At 31.8% G+C, this 16,761-nt stretch overlaps 1 protein-coding gene across 1 annotated transcript; it reads right to left on the reverse strand.

The window, feature by feature from the left end:
* Positions 1–10,420: 10,420 nt before the first annotated feature.
* On the reverse strand, positions 10,421–15,624 carry LOC101501301 (U-box domain-containing protein 13-like). The gene is made up of 4 exons (XM_004505813.4): positions 15,152–15,624; positions 13,173–13,289; positions 12,531–12,986; positions 10,421–11,914 (listed from the first exon to the last, which is right to left on the reverse strand). Exons 1-4 carry the CDS (start codon positions 15,410–15,412, stop codon positions 10,763–10,765), a joined length of 1,986 nt encoding a protein of 661 aa, XP_004505870.1. The 5' UTR covers positions 15,413–15,624; the 3' UTR covers positions 10,421–10,762.
* Between the last annotated feature and the right edge of the window lie 1,137 nt (positions 15,625–16,761).

Below are 16,761 nucleotides of genomic sequence, written 5' to 3' on the forward strand. Positions count from 1 at the left end.
AGTATGTATATGTTTGGTTAAAAAAGGAAAGGGAGAGAAATTTTAATCAAAAATATATTTGGTTCATAGAGAGATGAAAGATTTTTAAGTGTATTTAACTTTTAAAATTTTAAGAGGGATTTTGCCTTCATCATTTCCTAACAATTGAACCAAACACATATAATTTAAAAAATAGCACCTCTCCTCTCCTCCTTCCATCCATGTGTAGCATTTTACACATTAATTCCTAAAAGTGCAAGCAACAAACCGTCATAAATTTATCCAATAAGAGAAGATATTGCAAAGCAAGTGTTAGAGTAAGTGGTGGTAGCTCCTCTCTTCAAAATAATTGTTAGGTCAACACAATCTTGGCTCATTTAATAATTCAAATTGGGAAACTTTTTAATAGATGATGAAAATTTGAGAGTTGTAAATAAATAAAAGGGATGGAGCCTTAATTGTAACAATTAAAAATTTGAGACACTGAAATCACTAAAAAGAAACCAAAATTGTAATTTATTTATTCAAAAAAATAATTATGTAATATACTTAATTACATAGTTGAAATCCATATCTAATCCACGACTAACTGAGAATTGGCTATTGTACCCCCCATTTAAACTTATACCCCCCAAATTTGTTTAAAATCCAATTTTATTCTTAAAAAATTCATTTACGAGCAGTTAAAAAAAATTACTCTAAAATCTGACCTTGCTGAAATTTCCGGTAAGTTGCATCGAAATTTCCGGTAGTTATAATTGTTACCGGAAATTTGGAAACTGAAATTTCCAGTAGTTGTAATTTGAATACCGGATTTTTGAAATTTCCGGAAGCTACCGAAAATTTCAAAAAATTTGAAAAAATCCGGTAGTCATTTTTTGTTCACCGGAAATTTGGTTTTTTGAAATTTCCGGTAGTTAACCCGGAAATTTCAAAAATCCGGTACTTAATTTTTTTTTTTTTTTTTGAATATGCTTTTAATTTGTTTGTTATTTTATTTGAATTGTTTTTTTGAACTAGGGATGGAAAACACACGACCAGTATTTATAGATTTAACTGAAACATTTACAACTGATCAAATTTTTGAGTCACGAGAAGCTGTCATATCATGGGCAAGAGAGATAGGTCGACAAAATCGAGTAGCAGTTATCATTACTCGATCAGACGTAGAGACTGGAAAGAGAGGAAGAAAGTCAAAAGTAATTCTTGGTTGTGATAGAGGTGGACAATATAAGTCAAATAAATATGACACAGGTACTTCAACTAAAAAGTGTGGATGTCCGTTTAAACTTAAAGCGAGACCACTGAAAAATGATGAAGGATGGATTATTAGTTTAATCTGTGGACTTCACAACCATGAGTTAGTAGCTACTTTTGAGAATAATGCATTTATGGGACGCTTAACAGAAGAAGATAAGAAACATGTTGACGAGTTGACAAAGTATCACGTTGCACCGAGACATATCTTGTCATCTTTGAGAGATCGAGATACGGAGAATGTGACTAGTATCTATCAAATTTACAAGCGACGAAGTACATACAGGAAGAATTTGATGGGACCTAGAACTGATATGCAACATTTGTTGAAGTTACTTGAAGCTGAGAAATATACTTGTTGGAGTAGGACTCATGAGGACTCCAACGTTGTGAGGGATATGTTTTGGACGCACACAGATTCCATAACTTTGCTTAACATGTTCCCTCTTGTATTGATCATGGATAGCACCTACAAAACCAACAAGTATAGGTTACCGTTGTTTGAAATTGTTGGTGTAACTTCAACTTGGTTGACATTTAATGTTGCATTTGCTTATATGGATTCTGAACGTCAAGACAACTTTTGGTGGGCATTGGAGAAGTTAAAAGAGTTGTTTTTTTCAAACACGCCATTTCCTCAGGTGATTGTGACTGACAGAGAACTGGCTTTAATGAATGCAATTAAAGTTGTATTTCCATCTTCAATATCCGTATCCCTCAAAGCATCCAACTTTGCCCAGATAATATCCGTATCCCTCAAAGCATCCAACTTTGCCCTGTAATATGCCACATTCACAGATGTTTGTTTTGCCGTCCAACGAAACATCCGTGGCATCGAGGAAATATGCTCATTCATATCCCGTTTACAAATATCAGGGAAATGTTCATAAATCCAAGTCTGTAAATAATTGAAATGTAGTAAAATTATTAAGGTGATGAAATAATTAAAAAAATAATGATAAGTATAATAAATATAATAGTAGAAGCCCCTCTATTGGTCCTAGTCTCAGTGACAGCTTCATCATATGTAACCCCCAACAACTCAACAGCAGCAGCAATTGCCAAATCTTCATTGACATTTGCGGGAGGTGTGAAAAACTCTCCAGTACACGGGATGCTCAAAAGACCCCTGACGTCGTCAAGAGTAATAGTCATTTCACCGAATGGCAGGTGAAATGAACTAGTCTCTGCGTGCCATCTCTCAGCAAAAGCAGATATCATGTTACCATCAATCATATGCAAACTACATCTTCTCAGAGGACGTAATCCAGATATATTAATCCAATGATCTATTTGAGCAGGTAAATGATATCTAATATCAATAAATTTGTCTTGCTTTTTGCCATTGGAAACAACTTTCAAGGCACGTCTTTCCTGTTTAATTAAAAATAACACAATTAAAAATATATTATAATCTTATACTACAAATAAATTATAATGTGTAATAAAATAACCTATACTACAAATATATTATAATATGTAATAAAATAAATTATTTACTAACCTGTCCATTCCACACATTAATTGCAATATGATGCTCATAATCTGTAAGGACAGAAAGATCATAAGGACCTCCAGGAAACATGGGTTCATCAGGCTGGTGCTGCTGACCATGTTCATCATCAAAATGTTGCTGCTGCTGGTCATATTCATCATAAAACTCATGATCGTGCTGAGGCTGCTCATCATGGGGCTGCTCATCCTGTTCTGCATCAAACATAAGATTTTGCTGTGGCTGCTCATCCTGAGGCTGCTCGTCCTGGGGCGCCTGCCTTTCCTCATTTCTCTTTCTCCTTTTTTCAACAGCAGCTCTCCTATTTGATTGTGTAGGAGGCCGAACTCGCGAATAATCACCACCGTCAGATTTTCCTCCTCTGGTCCTCACTAACAAAATTCAATAAACAAAAATAAAAATAAAAAAATAAAAAAAAAATTACACAGTGTACCGAAAATTTCAAGAGGATTGAAATTTCCGGTAGTTCAAAATACGAATTTACAACTACCGGATTTTTCAAATTTCCGGTTTGCCTCTCGAAAATTTCGTTTTTGAAATTTCCGGTATGTATTTTGAACTACCGGAAATTTCAATCCTCTTGAAATTTCCGGTAAAAACTAATTTTTCCGAAAACTTATTTTTCCGGATTTTTCAATGTGGGGGTAAAGTGTTTGAATTTTTTCTTATTTTGACTTTTACTGTTTTTTTTAGGGTTATTTTGGGTATTTTACAACAAAAAATTTATGTTGGGGGGGTATAAGTTTAAATGGGGGGTACAATAGCCAATTTTCCGACTAACTCTTGTGTAAGGTTTAACCATATAAGTGGGCCTAAAGTTGTGGTCCAATTTAAAAGAAGTTGGCTGCTGAAGGCCCCCTCAAAAAAAAAAAACATGACGGAGATAAAATAACAACACGACGGAGATTTCAGTAGTGCAAAATTCATTGTAATTGGAAGTAGAAATTTGGTATTCATATTGTGAGTAAATATTGGAAGTGGAAGGACTCAAATTAATTTGAATTAAAGCGGTAACAAATGTTTCGCTGTAAGAAAAAAAAACGAAAAATAATTTCGTCGTCAATCAACTGAAAAACAAAGAAAAAGGAAGCAACGGTGAAATTCTTAGTCCTAGCGTGTGTATGTTTTTAAATATAAAAGATTAAAAACATGAACATAGTATTATTAATTTCTACTTTGTAATCTTAAATTCAAACGAAAGAAAGACGAGATCTTTTAAGATTTTGACGCTCCAACTTTTTTTTTTCTTTTTATAGAATGAATGTATTCAAACACGCTACAGATTTCGTTCATAAACATATATGCACTACAAGTTTGACTCAAAACCGCAATAATCAACAATTGAAAATGTGCTGCATCACATCCACAAGTCTCCTACCATGATTTAGAATGTTGCATGGAGATAAATAAAACATATATTGTATGAAAATAGGGATTATTGATAACACATAAGTAAGATATAAATAACATTATGTTATTGACGTTACTTTATTTCAATTCTCTATTGTTGTTGTCCTTCCAAAATCAAGCTCAAATTTTTTTAAATATTTATTGCATCCGTTTACTTGACAACAATTTGACAAATCTATTAAATCATTCGAGTAATAAAGTGATAAGTAAAAATTATTTCTATAAAGATTTTTCTGTTGTTGTGAATCTTATCTAAGATCTTCAAGTAAGCTAGGCTCCCTCATCTTATTTCTTTGAAACCTCTTTACCATCTCATCTCTTGCTTTATTTATAGCTATAGATTGATAAAGAAAACTCATAACAAATTTATCTTCACTACCAACAATACATGACACACACATACAAGTGGTTTTGTGTTTTGCGTTGACATCTTTGACATAAACTTCGTTTGTCCATTTTTTGATGTTACCACGACTCTCAGTACATTTTCAAGAGTTAAAGTACTTTGCATAGTTATGAAAATATTAGTGGCAAAGCGGGGTTGCAGCCAGACGAAGTATTTATCTTCTATCTATTTGATGTCTCATCAAATGTAATATATATATATATATATATATATATAATTGATTTCTCAATTTCTTAAGAAAATACTTATATTTGGTTTTTTTTTCATCTATATCTTTTTTTTTTAATAAAAAAATCTCTATTATATTCTATATAACTTTTTTTTAGGTTGCATTTCTTTAGTGCGATCATTTATAACTTTTTAATTTTTAATTTTAACAAAGGAATAATTTTGAATTTAATAAATAAATAAAAAATTTAAAAATTATATTAATCCGAACCGATTTTTAACCTATTCTTTCTTTAATATTAATCCAAACCGAATTTTAATCTGAATTAACTTTATTTTACTTTATTGTTTGAGCATCAAAATGATTCAACTAATATAAATTTTGACTTTAGCGATTGATTTAAAGACTGAATATTTTTAATCACACTAGTAATTAAATTATAGACTGAAATTTTGAATCTTGTGACTAAATTTTTTTTGTGTCACTAAATCGGTCACTGCTGAAATTTAAAGACTGAAGTAACAACTGAATTTTAATAACTAAATATCATTTTCTAAATTTTATTTTATTTAAATTAATTAAATGAGCAATCAAAATTTCAATCGCAAACTCATTTTTTAATACACCACCCAATATTTTAACTATAAAATAAAAAAAAAAAATACACCCAATATTTTCGATTACCTCAATTCTTATTTTTATTTAACTCAATTCCCTCATATTTTTTATGAATACCTTTCTATTTTCCTCTAACCATTTCCAACAAAAACAAAAGAAACAATCATTTCCAAGAACCCATTTCAATTCCTCTTTTTTTCTCAACTCACCACAAACCGCAAAATCATTCCTCTCTTGCTAATCTCCTCAATTTTTTCATAAAAGAAACAATCCACTCATTCACCGCCATTTTCATTACCATTTCATCACAATTCACAATCATTTGTCGCACAACCCGAGTTTGACTTCTAATACACTTAGCCCCAACTCGTTCGAATTTCTTCTACAACTACGAAGCCAACGTGTTCTTTTAAACCCTCAAACTGCAATTGCAATGTGAAACTCTTAATTTTTGTCGTCTTGTCGGCTATCGTGAACCATAATGTAATGAACTTATTTTCTAATTCTTTTTAAAGTTCTTTGTCGTCTCATTATAATGTTATTCCATGTGACCTGATATTGCGTCTTCATTGTACTCTTAGAGAAAGAAATGTACTCCTTCTCATATGAATAGTTGAGTTTCGGAAAAACACGATCGACGGAGGAGACAAAACGATCTCTTCAAGAAGAAAAAAAGGATATTCCTTCTCATATTACTACTACTTCTGCCCATCCTTGCCTCATCAACACAGTACGTACACCATTTATTTCAAAGATAGATTCAAATTTCCTCAAAGAAAATCACAACAAAGATGTTATTTTGATAGCTTTAGAAGACCTATTTTTTTGTATGAGTAGTTAGATTAATTCTAAGAGACATTTGGGGAGAGGTTAGGTTGGATAAGTATTAATAATATAGACACACATTCTTACAAACAAGAACAAATGATACTTGATTATCAAGACTCAATTGTGATACTTAGAGTTCCAGAATTAAAATATCAAATACTAGAATTATTGAATAAGGAATAAAGGATAGAAGCTAAACATTAGGTTGTTTGTATGTTAATAAAATTCAAGTGAATTTATTGAATTGCATTTTGAACACCATATAAAATTGGACTGAAGTATTTGATTATATCAATTATAATACTTAGATTTCTCAATTTGTACAATTAAAACCCAAGGGTTAAAAATCTCACAATTGCAATACCTATGGCACCAAAGTGAAATAAAGCATAATCTAGTAGTTTATGATAAATGACCTAGAGGGCAGTGGCATTGTCAAACTTTAGTTTTTTTAAACTATTTTTGATGAATTCTTGTCAAACTTTATTTGTGATAAAGGGAATAAAGTTTGACATAAATCTTTATCAGTAATCAAGGCCTAATATCTAATTATGGTTGTGCATTGTAATAATTCATTTTTGATTTTGAGTTTTTTAAAATATTCATTAGTGATCATGTGATTTGTTGCCCAATTGCCTTTTTGTACATTTTCTTTGCATTACTTAATCTAGTACATGATTTATATTTTTTACTTTGATTTTTATTAAAATGATGATGTTTGATTTGGAACAATACAGTGAGTTAACTAGTGTTTATGCCATTAAAAGAAAATTGCATATTCACAACCAATTTAGGTTCTATAGTTGGTGGGTGATTATACTATGTGATAGGTTATTTTAATCTTTTTTTGTTGTCTGTGTGTAGTATATTAGTAATTAGTCAATTATCCACTCATATTATATCCCAATAGAATGATTTGGTGGATACAATTGCCAATATCAGTTGTTGGCACCTGTAATGAATGTTGTTAAAAACTATTTTTAACGAAATGCATACACTAATCAAATTGGAAACAAATATATTTTGTAATTTCAATTCTGTTTTGTAAATTAATTGTTGTAATTTTGTTTTGTAATTTCAATTATGCATTGTGTAAAATTATGCACTATCAAATTTTACACTTTGATAAATTATGCATCCTCAAATTTTGAGTTTTCTTTACGATATTAAGAAGTTTTAAATGTTGTCAAATTTTGTACAAGCTACATAACATTGTTAACAAGTTTTTCTTTATGCCGTCAAATTTTGCACGTGCTAAATAATATTATTACATGTTAATAAGTTTTTAATTTTGAGTTTTCTTTATGTTGTTTAATGGAATTGAATGACATCGCTCTTAATTATTCAAATTTGTTTCTCCAGACACATAAACATGGCAAAGATAAAACTTGGGTTGATAGAAAATTGAAATATGTGCATGTAAGAGCTTTCAACTTTAAATTGTATATTATTTTTTATTTTTTATGTTGGTTTTATTTTATTTTAGTGTGTCTTAAAATATTAATTAGTCCTATATTTATGTTGACAAGGAAAGTTTAGATATAGATTGGAAGAATTGACCCAAGAAGCATATTTTCAAGAACTCCCCACCAAATGAATTAGATGTGTGGTATGAGATTGCAAGAATAAAAAAAGGACGAGTATATAGCCTCTGAATGGAATTTATTGTATTATTAAGGAGACCATATTATTGTCGGTCATGTTCTTCATCAACGAAGTGAATATAAAGACGTGAATTTGAAGAAATGAGAAATGAAAGAGGTCAACTTCGTGAGGAATTGACTAATACAAATAGAACAGTTCAACGCAACAACCATTTGATGAAACAATTGATGAATAGCTTGAACTTTCAACCCATGCCATATAGTAGAGACCAAGTTCATGAAGATGAGATTGAAGATAATGATGTTGGTGATCACGATGATGAGATTGATTATCATGTTGTTGGTGATTTTGATGATGAGATTGGTGATAATGATGCTAGTGATCATTATGATGAAAAGTTAGATGGATAGTGATAAGTTAATCCAAAGAACAAATATGTTGCATTTTGTTATGACTAAAATATATTATGTTTAAACTAAAATCTTATTAGTATTTTTTTTAGTACTAAGAAATATTACTTAAATATATTATGTTCCTTAGCTATGTACATTGATATGTTTAATGCAGATAAATGGTTTTTGTGCATGAATTTTTTAAATACTGAAATAAGATTAAAAAAATTATTTTCATTTTTTTTTAGACATTAAAGTAATGGATTTAAAAAAGAAAACTGAAAAAGTTTAGAGATGGAATTAGTGACCAAATATTTAATAAAAATCATAGCTTAAGTTACAAATTATCTCTAAATCAGTTGCTAATGACATAGAAAAATATTTCATAGTGATTGTTAAATCGGTCTCAAACCTTAGTGACTAATTTAGTCTCCAAATTCGTCACAAAATTAATCATTACTTCGTCACAAAATCGGTCGTTGATTTAGTCGTAACAACTAGCGACAAGTAATTTATCAACGAAATTAAAAAAAATTGTTGATTTGGTCGCTAAAAATCACAGCGACCGATTTTGAAACAATAGCAGTCAATTAATCGGTCACTAAAGCTGAAATTTCTAGTAGTAGTCATAACTAATATATACATGCATAAACAGAGCACACACAGAAGGCATCAACAAAGCATAAACAATAAAATCATCCGACTCTGAAACACAAATTTACTTAATCGTCGGAGTGTATATAGATACAACTCTGTTTTGGAGCAGTCACAGCTATCGTCGTAGCACCACCACCTATCCTCCTATAGATTCAAGTCTATTTGTGACATTAGCGCCGTCTATGGTAATTGAAAGCTAAATTTCCATCACAGTTACTCAACACAATATGAATCACAACTCCAAAAACATGTTACAACACCAAGAAAGGTGGTAAGCCACTACTTCGTCACCATTCCAAAATGACAATGAACTTCAAGAATTCTCACTCAAGAGACTCTATTTCCCACCACCAATCAGGATCAATCAATTTTTGTTGACCAAACTATAATTTGTCTCATTAAAAAAAAAAATAACAGAAGTAGTAACAGTTATGTTTGTTTTCTTGGAAAATAAAATGATACGAATGCTATGTGTAATATTTAAGGACTACTAGCATGGTTGACGATTGTCCCATACATAAGCGGAGCTTTGTTGGGACATAGGATGACCGCGGTCACCCCAATATCTTCAATAATTGTTTTTTATTAAAAATAACCTATAAAATAATTACACAAAATATTTTTAAAAAAATACATTGCATCTTTTAACTTAAATTTCAATTGTAAGTGTTTTGAGTTTCTTCTAGAGATATAAAAATTAAACCAATGATCTGGTAAACTCAAAAAAAAATCAAAATCAATAAAAAAAAAATTTCTGAGTTCGAGTTCAATTTGAATAGAATCAAATAAATTCAATCTATGTTGATTTGAGTATGATTTTACTTTATTTAAAAATGACCACAGATATCTGAATAAAATTATTAGGTATATCAATAGTGTTATCTTAAATATGTGTTGTATTTAATGATTTTTTAATCATTTATATATTATTATCTCGATGTAGTTTAAAAAGTGTTTACGTAATTATTTTAATAGTATAAAAAATTGAGTATTTGAAAAGAAAAATTTATATTTTTAAAATAAATGTCCTGTTTTCTTAACGTGATTTGTCCTTGCACGTGCATTTTGAAGGATTTGTGTTATAATATGAAGGAATAGATCTAATACGAAGGATTTGTGTTTTATGTTTTTTTAAATAGTTAATGTTTATAATTAATTGGTAATTTTTGTTAGAGTGAGGAAATAAAACCATAACATCCTTGTCTCTTCAACTACTTCAAAACCATCTTATGACTTCATGATTTGTGTTCTATGTTAATCACTAATCATTACTTTTAGGTAAATACTACCAAATATTCTAAAAATTCACATTAAAGAACTAAATATAAAACCAAATATTATTTAAAAGTGGTGTATTCAATCTTGATAGTTTAAAAATTGATTTTTCCAAGACAAACTATTTTTTTATTCTTTTACAAGTGCCATTAAAGCAGCCACACTCTTACTTTTATTCTACACGTACAAGTAGAAACATGGGGGAGGGGGTGTTGAATATTCCAATCTACGCCTGCATCACACCTCATATTGCATCTGATCATACACATACTTTGATAAATTCATCATGTAGTATAGTAGACCAACAAAGAGAAGCTATAACATCGCCAACATGTTATAAATCAATGTTTTCAAATGTAAAAATACATGGACAAATTTTTGGGGCCAATACACGAAACATCTCTTCATTAAATATCGAGGATGATTAGAATAGTTCATTACATGTTACAATTATACATTTTTCATGTCAGGCGATCTCTTCTTCCTCCTTTCAAGGGCATTTTGCATTATGTCTCTGTATATCACACAAACAAACAAACGAATAACTTGGCGGAGCAGGAAGGTGATCTTCCACCTTTTCCTCCAAACAGATGCCTCTTTCATCACTTTTTTAAAGATACAAAATAAGCATTAAGGAATATAAACAAAATATTTCAGGTGTCTTCAAGGTTAATGATCAAAGGTGGTTGGATATCATCGTTCGGAACTTGAAGATCCATTTGTGTCATAACTTCTTGCAGCTCCTGCTCACGGAACCTGCTCATACGCTCTATCAATTGCGTTGCCTTTCTTTTGCCTCTGTCTGTACCATTTTGAGCCAACTCCAACAATGGAGCCATCACTCCTAGCTCTTGTGCTTGCACTAGATATTGTCGATCTCCAGAACAAAGGTGAACTAAAACCGCAGCTGCATTCTCTTTGTTCCTCGGGGATCCGTTCCCAATAAACTCTACCAAAACTGGCACTGCCTCTGCAGCACCAATGGCAGCTTTTCCATCGGGATGACTAGCCAAAATTGCTAAAATGGCCAATGCTTCATCCACCATTCCACCAGTAGGTTCTGTCAGCAGTCGCATCAGCGTGGGAATAACACCGGCCCTCACTGCCTTACCCTTGTTTCCCTGGTAAATGCACAAGTTGAAGAGTGCTGTTGCAGCATCTTTCTTACCTCTTTGGGTGCCCTCACTCAGCAGTGTCACCAACGGTGATATGGCTCCTGAAGAACCAATTGTAACCTTATTTTCATCGATAACTGAAAGGCTGAAAAGTGTTGCTGCTGCGTTTTCCCGGGCTTCCATGCTTCCTCTCTTCAGCACATGAACTATGCCGGGAACTGCTCCTGAAGATACAATGCTTCCTTTGTTACTCTCGTATATGGAGAGATTCAAAAGCGCTGTCACAGCATGCTCTTGAGTGCGGGAGTCTGGCACGGAGAGGAGACCAACAAGGAGAGGTATTGCACCAGCTTCAGCAATAGCTACACGGTTATCTGCATTGCGTTTTGCAAGAAGGCGAATCTCACCGGCAGCTGATCTCTGGTCTTCAGGACTGCCAGATGTGAGCTTTTGGATAAGACTTTCAATCTTACTTCGCTCAGCTGGGGAGCAGGCTGATGCTGATTTGCTAGGCTCAGAACTGCTGGGTCGTTTTGGTGGCTCTATGCCATTGGCTTCACACCATTGTTCTATCAGGCTTCGTAAGACATAGTTGGGTGTGAGAACGGTACTGGTGAGACTCTGCTGTGTTTTCGGACATGTCCCGTGACCGTCTTGCAACCACTTCTCAATACAGGAACGCTCATAAGTCTGCAGATGAGGACAAGATGCATCTGAGTGTTAATAGACAGTTATCAGCAAACTGTCTCTGAAATGGGAGAATATAATGTCAATAATGCACATTGGAATCATCATATAGCCTTCAACTTTTATAACTCAAAATTCAACCGAAAATTATGGTTCCATATTAATCCATCAATATATAAAGCAATTGTACATTTTTGCAATGTGGCCGACTCAATTAAAGTTCAATGGCCTTGTAGAAGAAATTTCAAAATAAAGTAGGGACATCATTTTGATTTGCTTTTGCTTCTTTCTTTCTCTCAACATGACCCTCTCTTGTTAGTAAAATGAGAGAATGGTCATCCACCAAATGGTGAAAAGGCTACAATTTCTGGTACAAATCATTGAAAACTAAAATTAGAGTGAAAACAATTGTAATTATTAACTGGAAACAGATTATTATAAGTTTTTTAAAACCAAATAGACCTTTAGATCTCTAGACAAAATTGTGCAAGAGCGTGGATCCTTTTGCAGCAATATAACATTCAAGCAGACATATAAGGACCGTCAGATCTTACCAATTTGGAAGTTAAGAATGATAATGAAATGACCAAACCTTACTAGCTATCAGAGGGTATCATACCTGTCCAGTAGAAACAATGACAGGATCTTTCATCAATTCCAGGGAAATTGGACATTTAAAATCACTAGGGATAGTGGGGACCTGATGATTCTTATCATTTGCCCCTAGTCCGTAAAATCCTGAAGAAAGGGTTTTTCCTATTACAGCATCATCCTTGACTAGGTTTTCTATTTGCACATGATCCTTTATCTTCTTCAATAACATTGACATCTTCTCAATGCGTGCCCCTGGATCCCCACCACTTGCTGCCACCATCTCATGCAAAGCGAGTGATTCCTGTGTAAGATCGGCTATTCCCATCAATTGCAATTTGTCTGCTAATCGACTTAAAAGAGCAGGATCTGTAGCTGTATCATTGCTATTAGTGTAAAGGGATGAGATATCCTCATACAACTTGACATCCGGATCATCAACTCTCCCTTTGGCTCTTCTGAACTGAGCAAGAACCAGGTCAACCTAAAATGATAGGGAGAATTAGACAAGATTATATGAAGAGCAAAAATGTAAAGATAAAGAAGCTCCACAGTGTGACAGTGTCCATTCTATTGTAAATATCTAGTAAATAAATAGGTCAACAGATAAAAATTTGTTAATTAAAGAAGAGTCCAATGCTATAAATATATATAATAGAACTATTTATACCTGCTCTTTAACTTCATCTGATATGTCAAGTTTATCATAGGAAATTCCATCCAGTGATTGTTCCAACCGAGCTGTCACCTCATAGAAATTATTCATAATCTGGTCCCTCTCTAGGACCTATAAACAAGAGAAAAGACAACTGAATCAACATCTAAGGCAGCACATGTCATTTTACTAGAATAAATTTGTCATAATGCTCTCTCTACTTATATTGTTTGACCAATAATTTTAAGAGTGGGATTCACAATGGAAACTGAGCTGCAAGCAACCGAAGGTCAAAACAAGCATATATGCCTTCTATGTAACTGTAAGCATGGTAAGGTTCTCATATAGACAAAAAGTATGAGTCAAATAGTACAAATATCGTAAATTGTATTAAATTATTAATTGGTTAATTTTGCAGCAACCAGAATAGTTTAACCATTTCAAAGTTCCACAAGACAATAAATTTGGTACCATGGACAGTGTTTTTATGATATAGTAATGCTTGAAACACTGTGGGCATCATTAAAGGAAAAACACTCTTCGACTACCTCTACATTTTACCTCTGTAACTTTGTCTGCAAAGCCCCACACAACAGAAATCCGAACTAATAACAAGGATCCAAAGCATTTGGACCACATGTGGACCATTGTGGCAGAATCACCAAACAGCTATAGTCTTGCCAAAGTTAAAAAACGAAGGCTTTGAAATCTCAGGGTACCTTCGATAAAAGAGGGTTTAAGGAAAAGAAGAGTGCTAATCATGATCCATAATATATTTCATTATCAGCCTCCCTTTTGCTAAACATATAATGGTGATTAAGCATCAATGGTAAAAAAATTAGTACACTAGATCATCAAATACCAACAGCCCCAAAAAGGAATGCCCGCAATATGGTTTTTCAGCTGTGAGAAACTTAACGCCTTCAGAAATCTCCTTTTGTCTCGCAAATGTTCATGTGTGCAAGACTATATCTTTCAATTTCTCATCTGGACTGGGAAAGTATCTCAACTCTCAAGTGAAGAAAGAAAAGGCATACAAAATATTTACTTAACTCCTTATCAAAAGCCTGTTTAACCATAGAAATAAATGGGAGAAGATTCTCCTGTTGATATTCCCAAGGGAACAGTTGTTGAATTGGATATACTGGATTCAGCTATTTTGATTTGGTCCACCCTTAATTCAGCTGTAAGTTGTTTTCGTCTAATAACTTAGAATATTTTTTGGTGTAAAGTGTAAACAGGGAGAGGATTGTGCTGTCAATATCCAGGTCCAGGGACACAACAAGAAAACTATATGGAACCCAGTAGTGTTACAAATTGTTGAGATGGTGAAGAGTAACAGGCTTGTGCCATGTAATTTCAGAAGATTCCATCCAAAACATTGAACACCATACAAGCTCAAAAACCAGAACTTTCGTTTCTTTACACTTCCTAAACACCATGCAATCAATCCTCAATGCCCAATTTAGCACGAAAATCCATAATTTCGTGGCACTCATCCATTATAAACAAATCAAATTAAAAAATAATAATAATAATTAAAATAAAATAAAAAAACCACATAACTAGTTCAGAGAAGATGGATCATAATCACCAACACAAATCTGAACAACAATCATAATTTAAAAGAGAGATCAATTGCATAAATAAAATCAGCTATTCTATAGAATTAAAAAAAAAAAAACTAAATAAAAGAATACTACAAATCTGGGGTAAACATAATTCATTCCACTTCAAATTGCAGGTAATTCATAATTAGATAACAGACAAAGATCAAAAACCATATCGTACTTTGCATCTCAGCCATAAGATAACATGAACAATTACTCCCACACAACCAAGTAATACATATATCTGTATTTTTTTCATTATAAAAAACAAAAATTATATATCCGAGTTCAAAGATATGTTACTACTAAAAATTACTTTTGGTTGCAATTGCATCTCTAAAAGCTATCTACAGAAAGCAAAAAAATCATTAAAAAGTAACAAACCATGAAAATCTTGCTTCCTTCACTTCCAAATCTGAGAATTTCCCTAGCTGATTCAAGTGCTTCCTTGAACGAAATAATGGCTTTTGAAGTATGCTTAGGGATTGAACCTTTCATATCCCTAATCTCTTCAAACAAAGGGATCAACAGCTTCAATCTTCGTGCTAAATTACAATATTGTTTCTTCACCATAGGTCTGAAGTCTGAGATGTTAGCTATCTCATTCAATAGGTCAATTACAACGCTTACTTTATCACCTTCCATTGAATCGGAGTTTTTCAGATCGTTCTATACGGTACCGTTTTAGTAGGAAAAAATTGGTTGCTGGAGATCTCGGTTGCCGGTCATCATAGTCTTCGTCAACTACACGAAATTTTCAGACACTGAAGTTTTTCGGACAGAGAGATATAATAGAGAGAGAGAGAGAGACGCGCAATGACTTTTTCCTATTAACTCCTTTTGTGGCGCGGCTTAAGGTGATTTTTACTGAAAAAGTGTTTGGACTTTTGGTGGAAATTGTGGTAGCTCGGCTCAGCTTGGCTTGGCTTGGCTTGGATTTGGTAAGGCTGGGACGGCGCTGAAGTTGAAGGTCGGTTAATTCGGTTTAACCAACCACGGTAACTCTTGTACAAGAAAAGAATAGAAAACAAGAATAGCTATCCGATGGGCACGGAGAAAATCTTTGAGTAGGGGGACTGTCAATTTTGTGTTTCGGAGAAGGACAAAATTCCTTGTCTCTAGGATGGAATATCTATTTCATCCTTTTTTTTTATATAATAAAATTTTGATATTTAGGATTGGATATCTTTTTATTGATATGAATCTTATAACATGTGGGAATTTTTTTATTATTTTTACAAAGTAAATATGTAGATAATTTTACACCATGGATCAATATTTAAGGTTAATATAAAATTCTAACAATAGAAAGTTATATTATTTAAAAGTAATAGTTGATATGATTTATTTTTATTTTTATAAATAAAATAATAATTTTATTCATGTTGATTGAATATGAGATATATATTTATTATTTTTATTTTTATTGAATGAATATATTTTAAGTTGTTATATCAATTATAAAAATAAAGATAGTTATTAATATTTACTTTTTTTATTATTTATTATAAGAAAATTTAACTAATTATACGTTTATTAAGGAATTCAAGTAAATTTAATATAATTTTTTTTAATAAAAAACATATATATTTACAAAAATATCTTTATTCCTTTTTTGTGTCTTTTTCACTTACTACCCTCTACCTAGAACTAAGCATCCATAATTTTCACAACAACATTATCTATTTTTCTTAATTATATAAATAGTTTTTAAAATATATTCACACAGATATACATGGATAATACACATTAATTATTATTATAATTTTTAAACTAAATAAATAGTTTAATTTATAGTCCATTTGTGGTTTGTATTTAAAAAATATATTTTATAAATTTTTAAGAAAAATAGAAATTAATTTTTATTTGTTTACTATTATATAAATCAATCATTTAAAAAAATATATTTGAATATATTCATAAAAAATTGTGTAGAAGTGTATTTTTGAAAGAAAAAAATTACTATATATAAAACATAAAAAATAAAAAATAAA

The sequence above is a fragment of the Cicer arietinum genome, chromosome 6, assembly GCF_000331145.2.
Source record: "Cicer arietinum cultivar CDC Frontier isolate Library 1 chromosome 6, Cicar.CDCFrontier_v2.0, whole genome shotgun sequence".
In the NCBI taxonomy this organism is placed as follows: Eukaryota; Viridiplantae; Streptophyta; class Magnoliopsida; order Fabales; family Fabaceae; genus Cicer; species Cicer arietinum.